Source organism: Chrysochloris asiatica, unplaced genomic scaffold (genome assembly GCF_000296735.1).
Source record: "Chrysochloris asiatica unplaced genomic scaffold, ChrAsi1.0 scaffold00036, whole genome shotgun sequence".
Classification (NCBI taxonomy): Eukaryota; Metazoa; Chordata; class Mammalia; order Afrosoricida; family Chrysochloridae; genus Chrysochloris; species Chrysochloris asiatica.
In genome coordinates this window covers 7,843,342-7,859,256 of record NW_006408554.1, presented here as the reverse complement: position 1 = coordinate 7,859,256, position 15,915 = coordinate 7,843,342, and the positions used below count along the sequence as shown (strand labels likewise).

The following is a 15,915-nucleotide window of genomic DNA, read 5'->3' as shown; positions in this document are numbered from 1 at the left end:
ATATTTCCTTCCTGCATTTTTTAGGTGAACATTGGAGTCCTGGTGTGGCGCTGTGGGTTAATGCACTGTACTACAAAATTGGTTTGAACCCGAAGGGCAGCGTTTCAAACTCACCAGGCACTCCTCAGAAACCCTATACAGGGTTGCTCTGGGTCGGAACTGACTTAACTTAATGGCACTCAACAACAGTAACAACAAAGTTTAACATTAATAATGTATTGATATTCAGATTTACAGTTTTTATTCTTTTTAAATTTCTACATACATTACATGGTGAACATTTTTTTTTTTTTTACTGAGTATTTGAAACTGAGGGCACAGACTGGCAAATTTAGTCCTATGCTTAATAATATTCACAGAGATTTTTGGAATAAAAAGGCTTATTATGTTTGAACAGATACTGCATACTCTCTTTACTTTCTCTTTCTCTTTTTTTTTTATAGACTGAAGAGATGATTTATTATACACATGTTACATTCAGCCACAGCTGAGAACAGAGAACAGGCTAGTCAAGAATGTCATAGGTCCAGGACAAATGATCAAAACAAACTGAATTAGTGCAACAAGGTGGATCTCAGGTGTTCCCAGCATTCCTCAACTGGCGATGGAAGTTCTAGATCCATTGAGCCAGAAGTTCTAGACAGTAGCACAGAATCAAACACTTGTTTCAGCATGGTGGCCTCTGGCATTCCATATTCCTGCTGCTGTCACTTCTGTGGGTGCACACACTAGCATTGACCTGGACCTTTCTTGTTCTGCGCTTCAGCCTACACCTTCACTTCTTCCTCCACTTGGCTCATAGGTTTCTAAGAAGATGGCGCTAAGGCCGAGAGTGATATTGTATACTCTTAAAGACTTCATGATGATTTGTGTCAATCTTGGATACAAAATCGAAAACTCAGTGGAAAGTAAATCTTCTTATACTTTTTATCCCCCTCAATACTCCTAAAATGAAGTAAAACAAGTTGTGTTTACATATCCAAGTATAATCCAATAGTGGATTACAAGCAGGACTGCTAACCACAACATTAAGAGTTCTAATCTACCAGTAGTTCTGCTCCCGTAAAGATTTACAAACTCAGAAATCCTATACAGGGTCTCTATGAGTTGGAATTGACTCAGTGACACACAGCACCACCATCAGATGGAGTCAAATCTTATAGCTAGAAAAGAATTTTAAGTCTATTAATAAAACTAGGTGTAATACTCCCTCTATAAGTATCTATAAGCTCCTTTAAGCAACTTTTTCCCTCTAGCTTTTAGCAGCTGCTTTTAAACTAAATAAACAACAATAAACAAAATATTTTGAATGGTGCCAAGCAATTTAGACAGTGTGGGGGGAGGGCAGGGGAGGGGGAAACGACAGCAGATAAAACTGTCCATGAGACACAGATGGTGACATGAATGGTTTCACTGGAGAATTTTGGAGAACAATTTGGTTAGAAACGCTGGTCCTGGGGTGGAGTTCAGACTAGAGTAACAGCTCAATACACCTTGTTGCAGGATGGCAAGACTAGGTACGAAGGCAAAAGGATGAGATGCACCTACAGGAAGCCAAGGCAAAAGTCTGAAGTAACGCACTATATTTATTTTATTTCTAAAGTCTCAATGCTATGGGGAGGCCCCTGGTTGGCATGGTTTGTGTTCAACTATGATCGGAAACATTGTGGGTACAAACTCACGAGAGGTACTGCTGAAGAAAGGGCTGGCAACCTGCTTCTGTAAAGACTGCAACCAAGAACACCCTAGGGAGCAGTTCTACCAGTGTCAGATTGCCCAATAAGCAAGGTAAATACAGATTCATGTGTACTTATTCACTAATCTGCCGTGAACAATCCCACATTTTCCCCCCACATCAAAGACACTGCTTCTAGGTACAGATGGTGTCTGTCTATTGGATTATACTTGGGTATGAGACAGTCAAGCATTCAAAACCAAGAGGCAACATGTACCTGAGGAAAATGGCGAGAAGGGATAGGAAGGTAGGTGGACTGGAAATAGGGCCCACAGGCAGGAAGAGGGATAACTGTTGTTCCATGGAGGGGAGTGCAGTCACTGAGATCAAACAAAGTGTATGATTTGTTGAATGTAAAACTGATGAGCTTGTCTTTAACCCTCACTCAATTCACAATATATATCTTTTTAAATTTAGTAGTGGTTAAAAATTCTGTACATGGATCTCACACTAAACCCTGATTTTAAAAGGTAGAGTGAAGAGCGCAGTAAGTCGCATTATCCAACGAATTTATAAGAAGTATTGCATAAGCCACAGAGTTTTCACACTAAACCTCAGCTCTTTTGGCTGCAAAAGGGTTAGGACACACCTGTTCAAAACACAGCTCAGCAGATACAGAAGTGGGGAGCAAAACACATTTCCTAATTAAAACTGCAGGGAAATGCTAGGTGCTGAGAATGTGATTACTTGAGTTGGAAATGGGCCAGAATATTATCCAGAGCTCCTAGGATAATCCATAATAATAATAATGATAATAAAATCATCAGATTCTCAAGTCTGAATTTTCTAAGGGAGCTATGAATATTAAGTTCATTCAACTGAAAGATAATGACTCCCTCGTGACTCCACAAGAAGAGCTCATCTTCCTGAATCATCCCAGCCCATCTCAGGCACTTAGGTTCCCCATAAGCACTCTGTGCTAATATAAAGACAGTCAGTCCTTAACTCTGCTGGTATTTGAAAATACACTGCGAATGTAAGCCTGGGCCCTTTACTTACCACCTTTAATAAATGGAATTGGCTCATATGCTGTGCTTCCTCTTTGTGAAGTTGTATTTGTTTTGTTTTGTTTTTCTTCTTTCAGGATAGTTTGATAATGAAAAGCACTGCATTCAGAACCTGGGTTCAAATTCTAGCCATGAAATTCTTTTTAGCTGTGTGACTTCAAGCAAGTTATTTAACCTCTCTGAACCTCTTTGTCCTCATACTTAAAATGAGAAATATGAGGGGAGGGGGCTTTAAAAATGAGAAATATGAGGGGGCTTCAAATAGTTTGTGGAAAAAATGGAAAGATAATGGATTTTTTTTCCAAAAACTCTTTGAAGCCCCCATTTTGTTGTTGTTAAGTGCTGTCAAGTCGGTTCGACCCAAAAGCAACCTGTATAGGGTTTCCGAGGAGCGGCTGGTGAGCTTGAACCGCTGACCATGCAGTTCAAATGGCTTTGCAGTCTGGCACGCTAACCCACAGCACCACACCAGGACTCCTATATATCATGAAATAGTTATAATTCATTAATTATTTCCTATCTGTGGCAGTGTAGGTTAATACGCTGGACTGCAAGATTGGTTTGAACTGTAAGGTTAAACTCACCAACCTCACATAGCTACACAGGGAAGCTACGAGTTGGAACCGACTCGACAGCACTTAACAAGAACATAATCCTAGAAGATAGTTACTATTTTTAATGCCATCTTAATGAAGAGAAAGATTCCTGGGTAGTAAAAACAGTTAATATGCTTGACTACTAACTGTAAGGTTGGAGGTTCGAATCCACACAGAGGTGCCTCACAAGAGATGTTTGATTAGTTAATTCTGCAAAATAATCAGCCATGGAAAACCCTAAGGAGCGCAGGTCTATTCTTACACACATGGGGGGGTCACCATAAGTTACAGCTGACTTGAAAGCAACTGATTTAATGAAGGAAATTGAGGTAAGGAAAGATTAACAAATTAAAAAGCCTCCTTGCTTTTCAATACACTTTGTCCAGCTGTCAACAGATTTCATATTCCCTTATTAAAAATTGTTTTACGCTGAGCTGCGAGTCATGAACGCACCATGGTCTTCACTTCTTCATAAGAGGTGAATCTTCGCCCTAGAAGGGTTGCTTTCAGGGTACCAAACAGGTGAAAGTCTAATGGAATAAGATCAGGACTATAGGAAGGATGCTTTTACACCTCCAAATGACGTTTTTGCAGAGTGTCAACAGTGTGGGTACAGGTGTGTGGACGTGCATTGTCATGCAAGATCACAACACCCTTGGATAGCAGTCCTCTGTGTTTAATCCATAGTTTAGGCTTCAGATCTTCAGTGAGCATCTCAGTATAATGAGTACTGCTGATTGTTGAACCTTTTTCCTGATAGTGTTCCAATACTGGCCCTTGAGAATCTCAGAAAACTGTAAGCATGCATTTCCAGCTAATGTTTGACTTTTAAATTTTATCTTGGTCGGCAATTGAGGATGTTTCCATTCCATACTCTGCCATTGACTCTCAGGCTCATAGTGGTGAATCCATGTCTGATCACCAGTAATGATATTTTTAAAAAGAAACTTTTATCTTCAAGTACTGGTCCAAATTTTGTTTGCAGATGTCCAAATGCATCTGTTTATGCTCTTCTGTGAGTTGTTTGGGTACCCATCTCACACTAACTTTTCAAAACCCAAGTCTGTAATGGATTATATCATATGCAGAGCCATGCCTGAATTGCAAATGATTTACCACATAATCCATTGTCACTCATCTATTTGGCAGAATAATTTCACATGCACACTCATTGTTGTCATCAGCCATGGACATGAATGGATGTTTTAATATTACCGGAGTGTGGATAATTTTTGACTTTCCCTCATACATAGTGGTGGTGGTGTGCCGAGGAGTTAGTTCTGACTCATAGCGACCCTGTATGAGGTTTTTGAGGCTGTAAATCTTAATGGGAGCAGAAAGCCTCATCTTTTTCCCGCAGAACAGCTGGTAGTTTTGAACTGCTGACCTTGAGGTTAGCAGCCCAACTTGTAACCACTATGCTACCAGCGTGCGAATCCCCAATCTGAGATAAACAGACTCCAATAAAGGTTCCTATTTTCACTGCTATTTTCCCTTCAACTCTTCCTTTATTTTAAAGGAGGGAAAATAATTTCATGGGCAAATTTCAAAACCATGTGGAACAAGTAATAGTCTATACTAGGCAAGACAACTGCATATGCATTGAAAGAGTTGTGCACTGCACAAGAGCACTCATTCATATGAGCGAGAAGAGGCTGAAATGTTGCCTACATCATGCTTAGTGAAAAGGGTCCCATTTTTCTTCACCCAGACATACCTATTACCCTTCAGAGCAGCATCATGCTGTGCACACTAATTCATTCTCAGATTATTTTCCCAGAAGCCAGAGAAAAATCTCCATGGAAACTATTTTTTTGTGATTTTTGCTGCTGTTTTTGCTCATTTATAAACTTTGTTGAAGGCATGCTGCAAATACTAGAATGAATGGGTGCTTGCAGCAGTTTCCTGCACACCTAATCAAGTTGCCTCTTTGTTACATACAATCAAATGAGAAGATGTGTACCACAATCCATAGATTTAAATAATTAAGGTGTATATTTACATCATGTTCTTCCTAGTTTCAGCATTTATATGAGTAACATCCCTGAGTAGAGGTAGATGTCAGACATCCATTCATCTTTTAAAGATGAAAAGGAAATTGGTTTACATGATCCAGAAGGGAAGAGAACAGAATCAAGTAACAAACACTTTTCAGCATGTGCTACATGCTGAATCGAAGCTAGGAAATACCAGAAACTTTCTCCCATAAAATCCTCATAATCAAAAATAAAAATATTTGTTTAAAATACTTCAATACTTTAAAGAGTGAGGATGGAAGAAAGAGACATTTTGTTTCATTGGTTACTCTCTTATATTATTTTTAGTTCTTTGGTTTATTTTAATTATGCTTTGAGCCAGGTGACATTTCCACCAATTTTACATATGAGTAAGTAGAGACTCAACAACAATAGTTTGTTTTTGTTTTGTTTTGTTTTTGCAAGATCACACACCTAGAAATAATGAAGCCAACAATTGCCTTTGAAAAATGAATTAGAGAGAATGGTGGCGAGAGTTCCTTCTTAGACCTTCTCCTTCTCACTAATGTGGAATCCAAGGTTGTTTGCTAGGAAAAACAAGATAAAGGACTTGAAGAAAGTGATCTGAAAAATGGTACAACCTCCACAGGGCATGGGAAGGGAGGCTGACTGGACTAAGGAAATGGATTGCTCAGCAAAGATGAGGGCCTGCTAAGATTGGAACTTATAAATGTGTAATGGAGCCAAGCAGCACAATTATGTAATTCTTCCAATTCCCCCGGCCCAGTAATGCTGGGAAGTCTAGAAGCACTTGATTCAGGATTGGCAAGTCAGATGTAATGTTAAGCAAAGGCTTTTAACAGTCTTGAGGGGAATTTCAGTTTAAAATGCAATTTAGGACAATAAATCTATCTTCTATAGCGTAGTGATTACGAATCGGGCTGTGAACCGCAAGGTCAGCAGTTTGAAACTACCAGCTGTTCCGCGGGAGAAAGATGAGGCTTTCTGCTCCTGTAAAGATTTACAGCCTCGGAAACCCTGTACAGGGTCGCTATGAGTCGGTTCCGACTCCACGGCACATAACAACTACAACATTCATTCTAAGAATACATTTGAAATAAAAATCAAGTTATTGTTCAGTGCCATCAAGTCGGTTCCAACTCATAGTGACCCTGTATAGGGTTTCCAAGGAGCAGTTGGTGGGTTTGAACTGTTAACCTTGTGTTTGGTAGTTCAGTGCTTATCCTACAGCACTGAACTAAAAAAAAAAAATAAAAAAAAATTAAAGTACAATTGAAATCCTACTACTAATAATAAAAGCCAGGACAACAAGGAGAAAGGAAAGCAAGACATCAAATTTCATGAAAATGGCAAATGGTAGACATGAGTTTTAGGGAATGGGTAGACAGCTGCCATGGAGGAAGAGTTGCTGGTCTGCCTTTATAGTCTCCACAAGTTCTGACCTTAGATATGATCGGCGCTAAGGCTGAAATGTGAAGCTGAAAACAATGGGCCTCTCTGAATATCTATAAGAGAGAAGTCTGTATTAGTGGCCCCTTCAATTCCCATCCCTGATTCAGAAACCAGAGGTTCATCAAGAAAGTCTTTTCTATAAAAATTGTTGTTAAGTGCTGTTGAGTCAGTTCTGACTCAGAGCAACCCTGTAAAGGGTTTCCAAGAAGTGGCTGGTATGTTTGCACCACTAACCTTCTGGTTAGCAGGCTGGTGTTTATCCTAAAGTGCCACATCAGGGCTCCATTAAAAAAATCCAAACTTCAACTCTAGATGTTGTCACCTCAGAATAAAATTACCTCATTCTTGTGTGAGGGTAAGTCAAGAAGTATTGTTACTAGGGTGCTGACTCATACATGCACAGGTTTATTACAAACAAACCATTTTTTAACATGTCTCTGCCATCGGTGGGTGGTTGTAGACAAGTTCTATCAGTAACACACATATCTTAGTCTCATTAGGATGACTTCTAGAAAAAAGTCCAATCAAAACAATGGCTTCTGAGAATTACATTCAAGGCAGTGAGGTCAGCGCAAAAGGTCATACGGTAATTGGCTTGGGGATTCCCAAGGTTAATCTTGATAGATATTCTCAAAGCACACAGGAGATTTATTAGAAAGAAGTTATAAGAAAACTGAAACTACATTGGTGAGAAATTGGGCAGGAAAGTTGTACCCAGAACTTTATTCCATAAAGACAATGCACCTGCTCATTCTTCAAGGACAGCAAGAGCCACAAGAACTTCACAGGGAAACCTTACTGAATCCACCCTACATCCCTGCTCTTGCCACTTCAGATTTCTTTTTGTTCCCCAAACTCAAAGAACATTTAAAAGGAATGTGATTTGAGTCCTTTAAGATGCTAAAATTGTCATTTTGATGTTGTGTAAATGGAAGAGTGCATAATTCTTTGGGGAAGGGTTACAGAGACGTAAACATAGCCTTTAGACGTGTGTATGGAAGATGTGTTGAGAAACAATTACTTCACATTTTGATAAACAGGTTTTGATGCTTTTTTTAGCAATACTTTTATACTTACTCTTATATTGGAGGAGAGAGGAGGCAGCACATTATTGGACAGTCAGTGTGTTGGACCTAGTGCTTGCACTAGGGCCCCCATCTAAGTGAACTACATGTTCCATATCCGCTTCTCAATATGATTTTAGGCTAGAGTTACCTAACTGGAGCATTCAAGTTGAGACTAGAAGTAAAAGCTATTTCTCTCTAAAGTACATGGGAATCAGACACAATGAAATCAGACCCTGAGGCACCCAAGGAAGCCCAACTTGTTCTTTCTCCTTCCACTTGTGCCAGTTCACCTTGGACCACTGGCCCCACAGACCAAAAACAGCCCCCACCCCCAGAGACACTGGCCCTCACAGGAACACATCTGGACACATTTGTGGTTTACATTAGTGAGTCCATCCAGGTACCAAGCACATGATTTTTCAGATTTATTTGCAAGCTCCAACATAGCCTCTAAGCCTCTACGGGGGCTACTATTATCATCACTTCCCATTTTACAAGTGGAGGCAAAATTACAAACTGAGGCCATACAGAGGCGAGATGTAAATTCAAATTCAACTCAAGAACCTGTGTTCTAACCACAGTTGAAGACTGTATCTCCTAATACATCATGACCAAGTGGGATTCATACCAGGGATGCAAGGATAGATGGTTCCACATTAAAACAATTAACAATGTAATCCACCAAATAAATAAATAAAGGGAAAGAATCACATGATCATATTAATTAATGCAGAAAAGGCATTTGACAAAATCCAACACCCATTCTTGGAAAAAAAAACACTCAACAAAATAGGAATTAAAGGTAAATTCCTCAGCCTAATTAAGAACATATATACAAAATCAACAGCCAACATCACTCTCAACAGAGAGAAACTGAAAGCATTCCCTTTGTGAACAGAACCAGACAACAATGCCCTTTATCACCACTCCAATTTAATATTGGGTTGGAGGTCTTAGCCAGAGCTATAAGGCAAGAAAGGGAAATTTAAGGCATCCAAATTGGCAAAGAAGAAGTAAACCTCTATTTGCAGACTGCTCTGGTAGCGTAGTGGTTACGAATCGGGCTGCGAACCTCAAGGTCGGAAGTTTGAACTACCAGCTGTTCCATGGGAGAAAGATGAGGCGGTCTGCTCCTGTAAAGATTTACAGCCTCGGAAACCCTGTACAGGGTCGTTATGGGTCGGAATCAACTCGACAGCACTTAACAACAACAACATTGTAAAAGCTTAAGAAAAGATTTCCATACTAAAAGAAACATTCTTTGATGGTTAACACTGGTGGAAGAGAGGGAACAGTAATTCAGTGGCTTGAGGGTAGACACATTTTAGCTTGGGTGATGGGGAGGACAATATACAAGAAGGAAGAGGGCAATACACAAGAAGAGGGAGAGTGGTGGGTGAATAATGAAGATAGGTGAAAATTTAGGGTGGTATGCATACGCTAAATGGGATGCTCTGGACTGTAAAGGTCGGTGGTTCAAGCTCACCGGCCACTCCTCAGAAACCCTATACAGGGTCACTATGAGTTGGAACCATCTTGACAGCACTTAACAACACCAAACAATCTGGAACAAAAGTGTTCTGTGAGTAGATATATGGATTGACATATTGGCTGAATGGGTAGAGGAAAGAATAAATGTTTATGTGTTTGACTGTCTTGTGGATATTGATTTCCTCTGCTTTTTACTGCAAAATAGACATTTATGTGGGATAGAAATGAATATTGGAAATTATTATTACAGAAAGCTTGTAAGCCTGTTTTTGACCTATAACTGACTGGATTAGATAAAAGGGTGTTAGAATTTCTCCAGGGAAATAGGCTTCTTGTTAAGCCTTTGTAGGTGAAATCCTGAGCCCCACCTGGAACATTCTGAGTTAGAACATTCCCACTTGAAAAGACATTCATACCAACTCAAAAACTGTTGGGAGAACAGAAGATTGCTATTGAAAGAAAGACCTGTAGAAAAACAGCAGACTGTTTGGCTGTTTGGATTTCAAGCAAGCTATGGTAGCATCGATGGACTCAAGAATGGCAACAGTAGTGAGGTTGGCCCAGGATCGGGCTGTGTTTCCTTCTGCTGTGCATACTGTCGCTATGGGTCAGCACCAACTCGATGGCACCTAACAACAACAACAACAACATTTGCTTTGGTGGCATCATAGCAAGAAAAGTTAGCCTATCAGGGAAAACCCCCTTCTAGGACTGAAACTTAAAGGGAACCTGTGAGCAGTCTAGTATACTCACTGGTGACCACCTGGGTCTACTGGTGAGTGGAAGTGTGGGAAGTGTAGCAATGAAGACACAGGCTGAGACTGCCCATGTTCCATTGATACCTATTGACCTTGAAATGAGGAGAGAAGAGGAAGGACTGAAGTTTAAAGAGCTGTGTAAACTCCTGAGCCCATGAGCACTGACCTAGCCCCTGGGGTCTAGGACTGAGAGCGAAGTATCCAGAGGATCTGAACTGCAGGGAGGTATATGGGAACCTTCCAAACTTCCAGCTGGTACCCATCTGACCTAGCATGGATGGCTAATTGACCAGAACTTGACCAGATGAAGATAAAGATGTCTGATACTGTGAGCAATTATAAACTGCTCCAATTTGATGAACTGGATGTTTGCTTATAGATACAGTTGCTCAAAATTCCAGCCGGAATGGAAGATTCTTCATATCAAGGAACTAGCTTGTTTCCTCAATTTACTGGGTTGATAGGGATGGGCAATTTAAACATTGGCTTTCAAAAACTGGGGACTGTGTGGTGCTGTAGGATCAGCACTGGAATTGCAAACCACAAGATCAGCAGTTCAAACCCACCAGCTTCTCCTGGGAAACCCTATATGTGCTCACTATGAGTCAGAACTAACTTGACAGCACTTAACAACAATAAAAACATGAAGTGGTTCACTTACAAGCTTTCATGAGTTTTCTTAGTTTCAGAATGAGGGAGGTAAGGTAGAATACCCACTGAATAGTTTCCTCTTTTCCACATGAATCTGGTGAAAGGTGGTGGGGGATGAAGTTAATAGGGTTTTATGATTCAATTGTGAGTGAGTAATTGGTAGCAGAATTAATTGTGATTGTCACAACTGTAATTGTAGAAGATGTGTAATTTAAGAGGTGAATAGTCAATCTTTCATTTCAGGAACAAATGATCTCAGGGCCATCAAGAAAGAAGAGCCATGTGTGAAGTGTGATAATCCTACCTAGAAAAACAGAGATGGTGGCAGAGGCAGTGGCATGGAGAGACAAAGCAGATGCAGGCTCTAGGTCTATGGAGTGAGTAAGGTTGTGCGTCTGTAGGCAGGAAATTGGGTTGCAGAATGTGCCCTGGCCATTTAAATGAATATATATTTTTTGCTTTGTGTGTGTACAAGAAATACTTTTGCTTTGTTCCTTTGTGAAATATAAGATGTAAACGGGAAGCCAGGAGGAGGAAGTAGAATAACTGTTGTTACAGGGAGGAGTCCTTAATCATTGAGATGAAACGAAGTGTATCATTTGTTGAATGTAAAGCTGATGATCTTGACTATAAATCTTCACTCAATGCACAACAAAAAGTTAAAGAAAAAACCCTTTTATTTCCTATATCATATACCCCATACATATTGTCATTTTACATACACACTCTTCTGGTGGAAAAATAATTCTCAGGACAACTGACTATGTTTTATAATCTAATCTCTGATGTACCGAAGTTGTTTTTTTTTTTTTTAAATCTTGCATCCGGGTGCTTGTCGGTTGGTTGGTTACTCTAACATTCTAGTCTAGCAAAATGAAATTGACACTTAATCAAATTTCAAGTGGAGTATTTTTTAACATGAAACTCCTCTCTGAATAGGAAGGAAACTAAAGCATTGATTTGCACAAAAGCAATTAGTCCTTTGAAATGAGTGTCTTCTCATCTTGCACATACATAAGAAATAAAAGTCAAGGTTTCTATAACTGTCAAAGAAGAGTTCTCTGCCTTCTGTTGGCAAGGCAGTGGAGAGATATCAGTACTCAGATATATTGCTGTGGGGAGTAAAAACTGGTACAACACCTGTGAAGACTGTTTGGCAATACTTACTGAAATACCACTTCTGAGACTTTTTGCTACAAATAACAACAACAACTGTTCATCAGTTGGGGGTGCTGCTTAAATTACAAAATCGAATACAATGGAATTTGACACTGTGGCTAAAACACAGTGCTTCCAGGCGTGGCTGCCATAGCCAGATGACATGGGATTAAGTATTGTGTTCTCTGCAATGCTGAGCTAGAGCTCATTGCCAGCCTGGATCGTGAGATCAGCTGATGAATTTTCAGGGATTTGGGAACTACTTGTTAAGTTCAGTCTCAATTAAAAATTGTATAAATTTACAATTAAGTAAATTTGATCAAAAACAAAGTTAAATACCCCAAACTCATTACAGTCTAATTATTTCTTTATTTTCTGTCTAATGTAGATCTAGAGTCCTGGTGTGGTGCTGTGGGTTAATGCCCTGGACTGCAACGTTGGTTTGAACCATAAGGTAGGTGGTTCAAACTCACTAACCGCTCCTCAGAAACGTCATCCAGGGTACCTAAGGGTTGGAACTGACTTGACAGCACTTAACAACAAATGTAGATCTAATAATGGAATCTAAGATACCAACCATCATGACGATATATATACTATGGTTACTTACTTCGATTATATCTATATGATAAATATGCAATAGTGTCCAATTCCTTCCAACTCAGTGCTAAGAATCTTTATGTTGGAATATTGAAATTAGCTATGATGGAAAGATTTACACCACAGAAATTAGCAAATGCTACAAATGAGGCCTTTTTCTTTTTCCTTTTTTTTTTTTTTTGAAGAGTCATTTGTTAATCATTTATCAGCATACCACTAGGTAACTGTAACATACTTCAGTTTTACAATCTGGAGAATTTGAACAATAGTGGTACCTTCTCTATGAGATTATTGTTAAACTGAATGAGTTAATATGTATAAAGCAATGAGAAAATAGCGGGCATGTTGTAAGATCAATATAAGAGTTATCGGCTTGGTTCATGGTGTGGCACTGTGGAATAAGCACTGGACTGCTTGCTAACTGCAAGTTCAGTGGTTCAATCCCACAATAGGGTGACTATGAGTCAGAACTGACTCGAGGGCCCTTTAACAACAACTGAAAATTCTGTTTATTACTATTATTAACACAGAATGATGTCTAAAAGTTATAAAATTGTTTTTAAAGGCTCATAAAATTATGTATAGTATGCTATCTTTTAGCTCTAAAATGGGAAATTAAAAATTCAGTCATAATTTATTATATTTGCATAAGGATCAATAAGACAGTAGTAAAAGTGCTCTCCTGTTTGCCTTTGGATGGAGAGTAGGAAAATTAGGCATATGAAGGCCCTGGGTAACAGTAAGACTTTTAAGTGTACACTGCATTTTTATGAAATATTCTGTTCCTAAACTATGTGAATACGTTACCTATTCAAAACATTACATTGAAAAAGTAACTTTTTATTAATTCATCAAGAATTTCTCCTACATCTGCTGTAGTCAAAATGCTACGGAAAATGCTCTATAAATTTCAAAAAAGACACAAAAGAAAGCGAGACCATGGTTTCTGCCCCCCCACCCCCCCAAAAGAGTACAAGAATGCTCAAAGCACATGCAGGCAGAACAGCCTGGGGCAAGGGGCAGACACACAGGCTGATCAGCAGCATAGAAACACTTCAGGGCTTTGCACTTAAATTACAATGAAATTAAATGGCTCTTAACTGTACTCACCCTGTTGTATAAGGGATGTTTATGCCTCCTAGATTAATACTTTCACATCCAACAATAAAAAGGGTCGAGAAACACAGTAAAGACACACCACTGCAGATCATGGCGAGTTTCGCAGATTCTCTTGCACCAAGTTTCAATTTTTTAATAATGTAACCACCCAGAACAATACCAACACCAGCACTGGGGACAATAATAAGACCTGGAAAGAAGAAGAGAAAAAAGGGTTGATCTTAAGTACTATATATAATTGTTTGTCTTTTCTAACTATTTTTCTCTATTTACTCATTAGTACTAAGGTAAAGGGAACCCTGGTGTGGAGCTGTGGGCTGTCAGACTGCAAAGTCATTTGAACTTCAAGGTCTGTGGTTCAAGCTCATCAGCTGCTCCTTGGAAACCCTACGCAGGGTCGCTATGGGTCGGAATCGACTCAATGGCACTTCACAACAGCAACAACTATGGTAAAGAGTAAAAACATACTATAATCAATAAATCTTTATGGTGTTCACACACACTATTTTATTTTACATAATACTATAAAGTTATATAAGGTGCTCTGGTAGTGCAGTCGTTATGAATCGGGCTGCTAACCTCAGGGTCAGCAGTTTGAAACTATCAGCTATTCTGCGGGTGAATGATGAGGTTTTCTGCTCCTGTAAAGATTTACACCCTCGGAAACCCTATACAGGGTTGCTATGGGTCGGAACCGACTCGATGGCACATAACAATAGGTAAATTAACTCTACTATGAAGATAAGTCAAAAAGAATTGCTACTAGGGTTCCAGTTCATAAACATTTGGGTTTATTCTGTAATCAATGCATGGTTGCAACAAATTCTCTCAGTCATAAACTTATCTTAGTCTCTTTAGGGCACCTTCAAAAAAAAAAAAATCCAATCACAACAGCGGCTTCTTAGAGAATCTGTTGGGCCACGTTCAATTCAAGATTCAAGGCAGAAAGAGCCACTCAAAAGGTTATGGTGACTGTTTTTTGGAGGGAGTCCCAAGGGGTAATCTTGATAGATTTTCTCAAAGGACATGGGGCAATTACAGGGCCTTATTAGGAATTAGTTTTATGAAAATGAAAAACTGCATTGGTGAGAAAAAGTCAGGAATATTGTGCTGAGGATTTTTGTTATGTTTTGGGGTTTTACCCCATCACGGCAATGTACCTGGCTCATTCTTTGAGAGCAGCAAGGGCTGTCCTATGAAAATTTTGTTGGGAATCATTATCCCATCCATCCTACATCCTTGATCTTGCCTTTCATACTTTATATTGTTCCCCAAATTAAAAAAAAAAAAAATTAGAAGGAACACCATTTGAGTCCCTTAAGGGTGCCAAAACTACCATTTTGACATGGTGTAAATCAAAGACCACAGAACTACTGAGAAAACGGGTTGTTACTGTTAGCTATTGAGTCAGTTCTGACTCATAGCAACCTTGTATAGGGTTTCCCAGGATCGGTTGGTGGGTTTGAATGACTGACTCTGTGATTAGCAGCTCAGTGCTTATCCTACAGTGCCACACCAGGACTCCTTGAGGTTTGTTATTGTTGTTAAGTGCCATTGAGTAGGTTCTGATCCATAGTGACCCTGTATAGGGTTTCCGAGGAGCAGCTGGTGAGCTTGAACCGCAGATCTTGCAGTTCCAACAGTTTTGCAGTCTGGAGCATTAACCCACAGCGCCACACCAGGGCTAAGGGTAGAGAGCTGGCAACACTGCCTTACAAAGTGTATAGACTTGTAGGATGTATCAAGAAACAATAGATTCACATTTTGATATTTATGCTTAATAGCGGTTTCTATGATTTTATAGTAGTACACTTTTTGACTTACCCTTTTATACTTACATAATACTTCAGTATAACTATTCAGCAATAAAAAACAAAGAACAACCTTAGAATTAACAGAAAAGCTTTTTTTTTTTTTTTTCCTAGAAAACTATAAATGTTGATGAGGGTGTAGAAAGACTGGAACCCTCACAGACTTCTGGTGGAACTGTAAAATCGTACAACCACTGTGGATAACAGTTTGGCTCTTCCTTTAAAAACTGGAAATAAAGCCACTGAAGATTCTACTATTGGTCCCTCCTCACCTACAGCAAAGAAGAGTGAAGTAATCCAAAGAGGCAGGGAAACAGCTGTTTGGGCGGCATCTAGGCCAATTGGCATAGCATAGTTTAGAAAGATAATGTTCTATATCGTAGTTTGGTGAGAAGTGTCTGTCTGGGTCTTAAGACCTTTTGGGTGGCTGTCTAAGATGTACCTATTGGTCTCCTCTCTTCTGGAGCAAAAGA

The 15,915-nt window shown here is 39.4% G+C and overlaps 1 protein-coding gene across 1 annotated transcript in view; it reads right to left on the bottom strand.

Moving 5' to 3' along the window:
* SLCO5A1 (solute carrier organic anion transporter family, member 5A1) overlaps positions 1–15,915 on the bottom strand; it is a 215,815-nt gene that overhangs the window by 22,793 nt on the left and 177,107 nt on the right. The window contains exon 5 of the mRNA XM_006860073.1: positions 13,623–13,821. Within this exon, the coding sequence (XP_006860135.1) occupies positions 13,623–13,821 (199 nt within the window). The remainder of the gene's footprint in view (positions 1–13,622; positions 13,822–15,915) is intronic.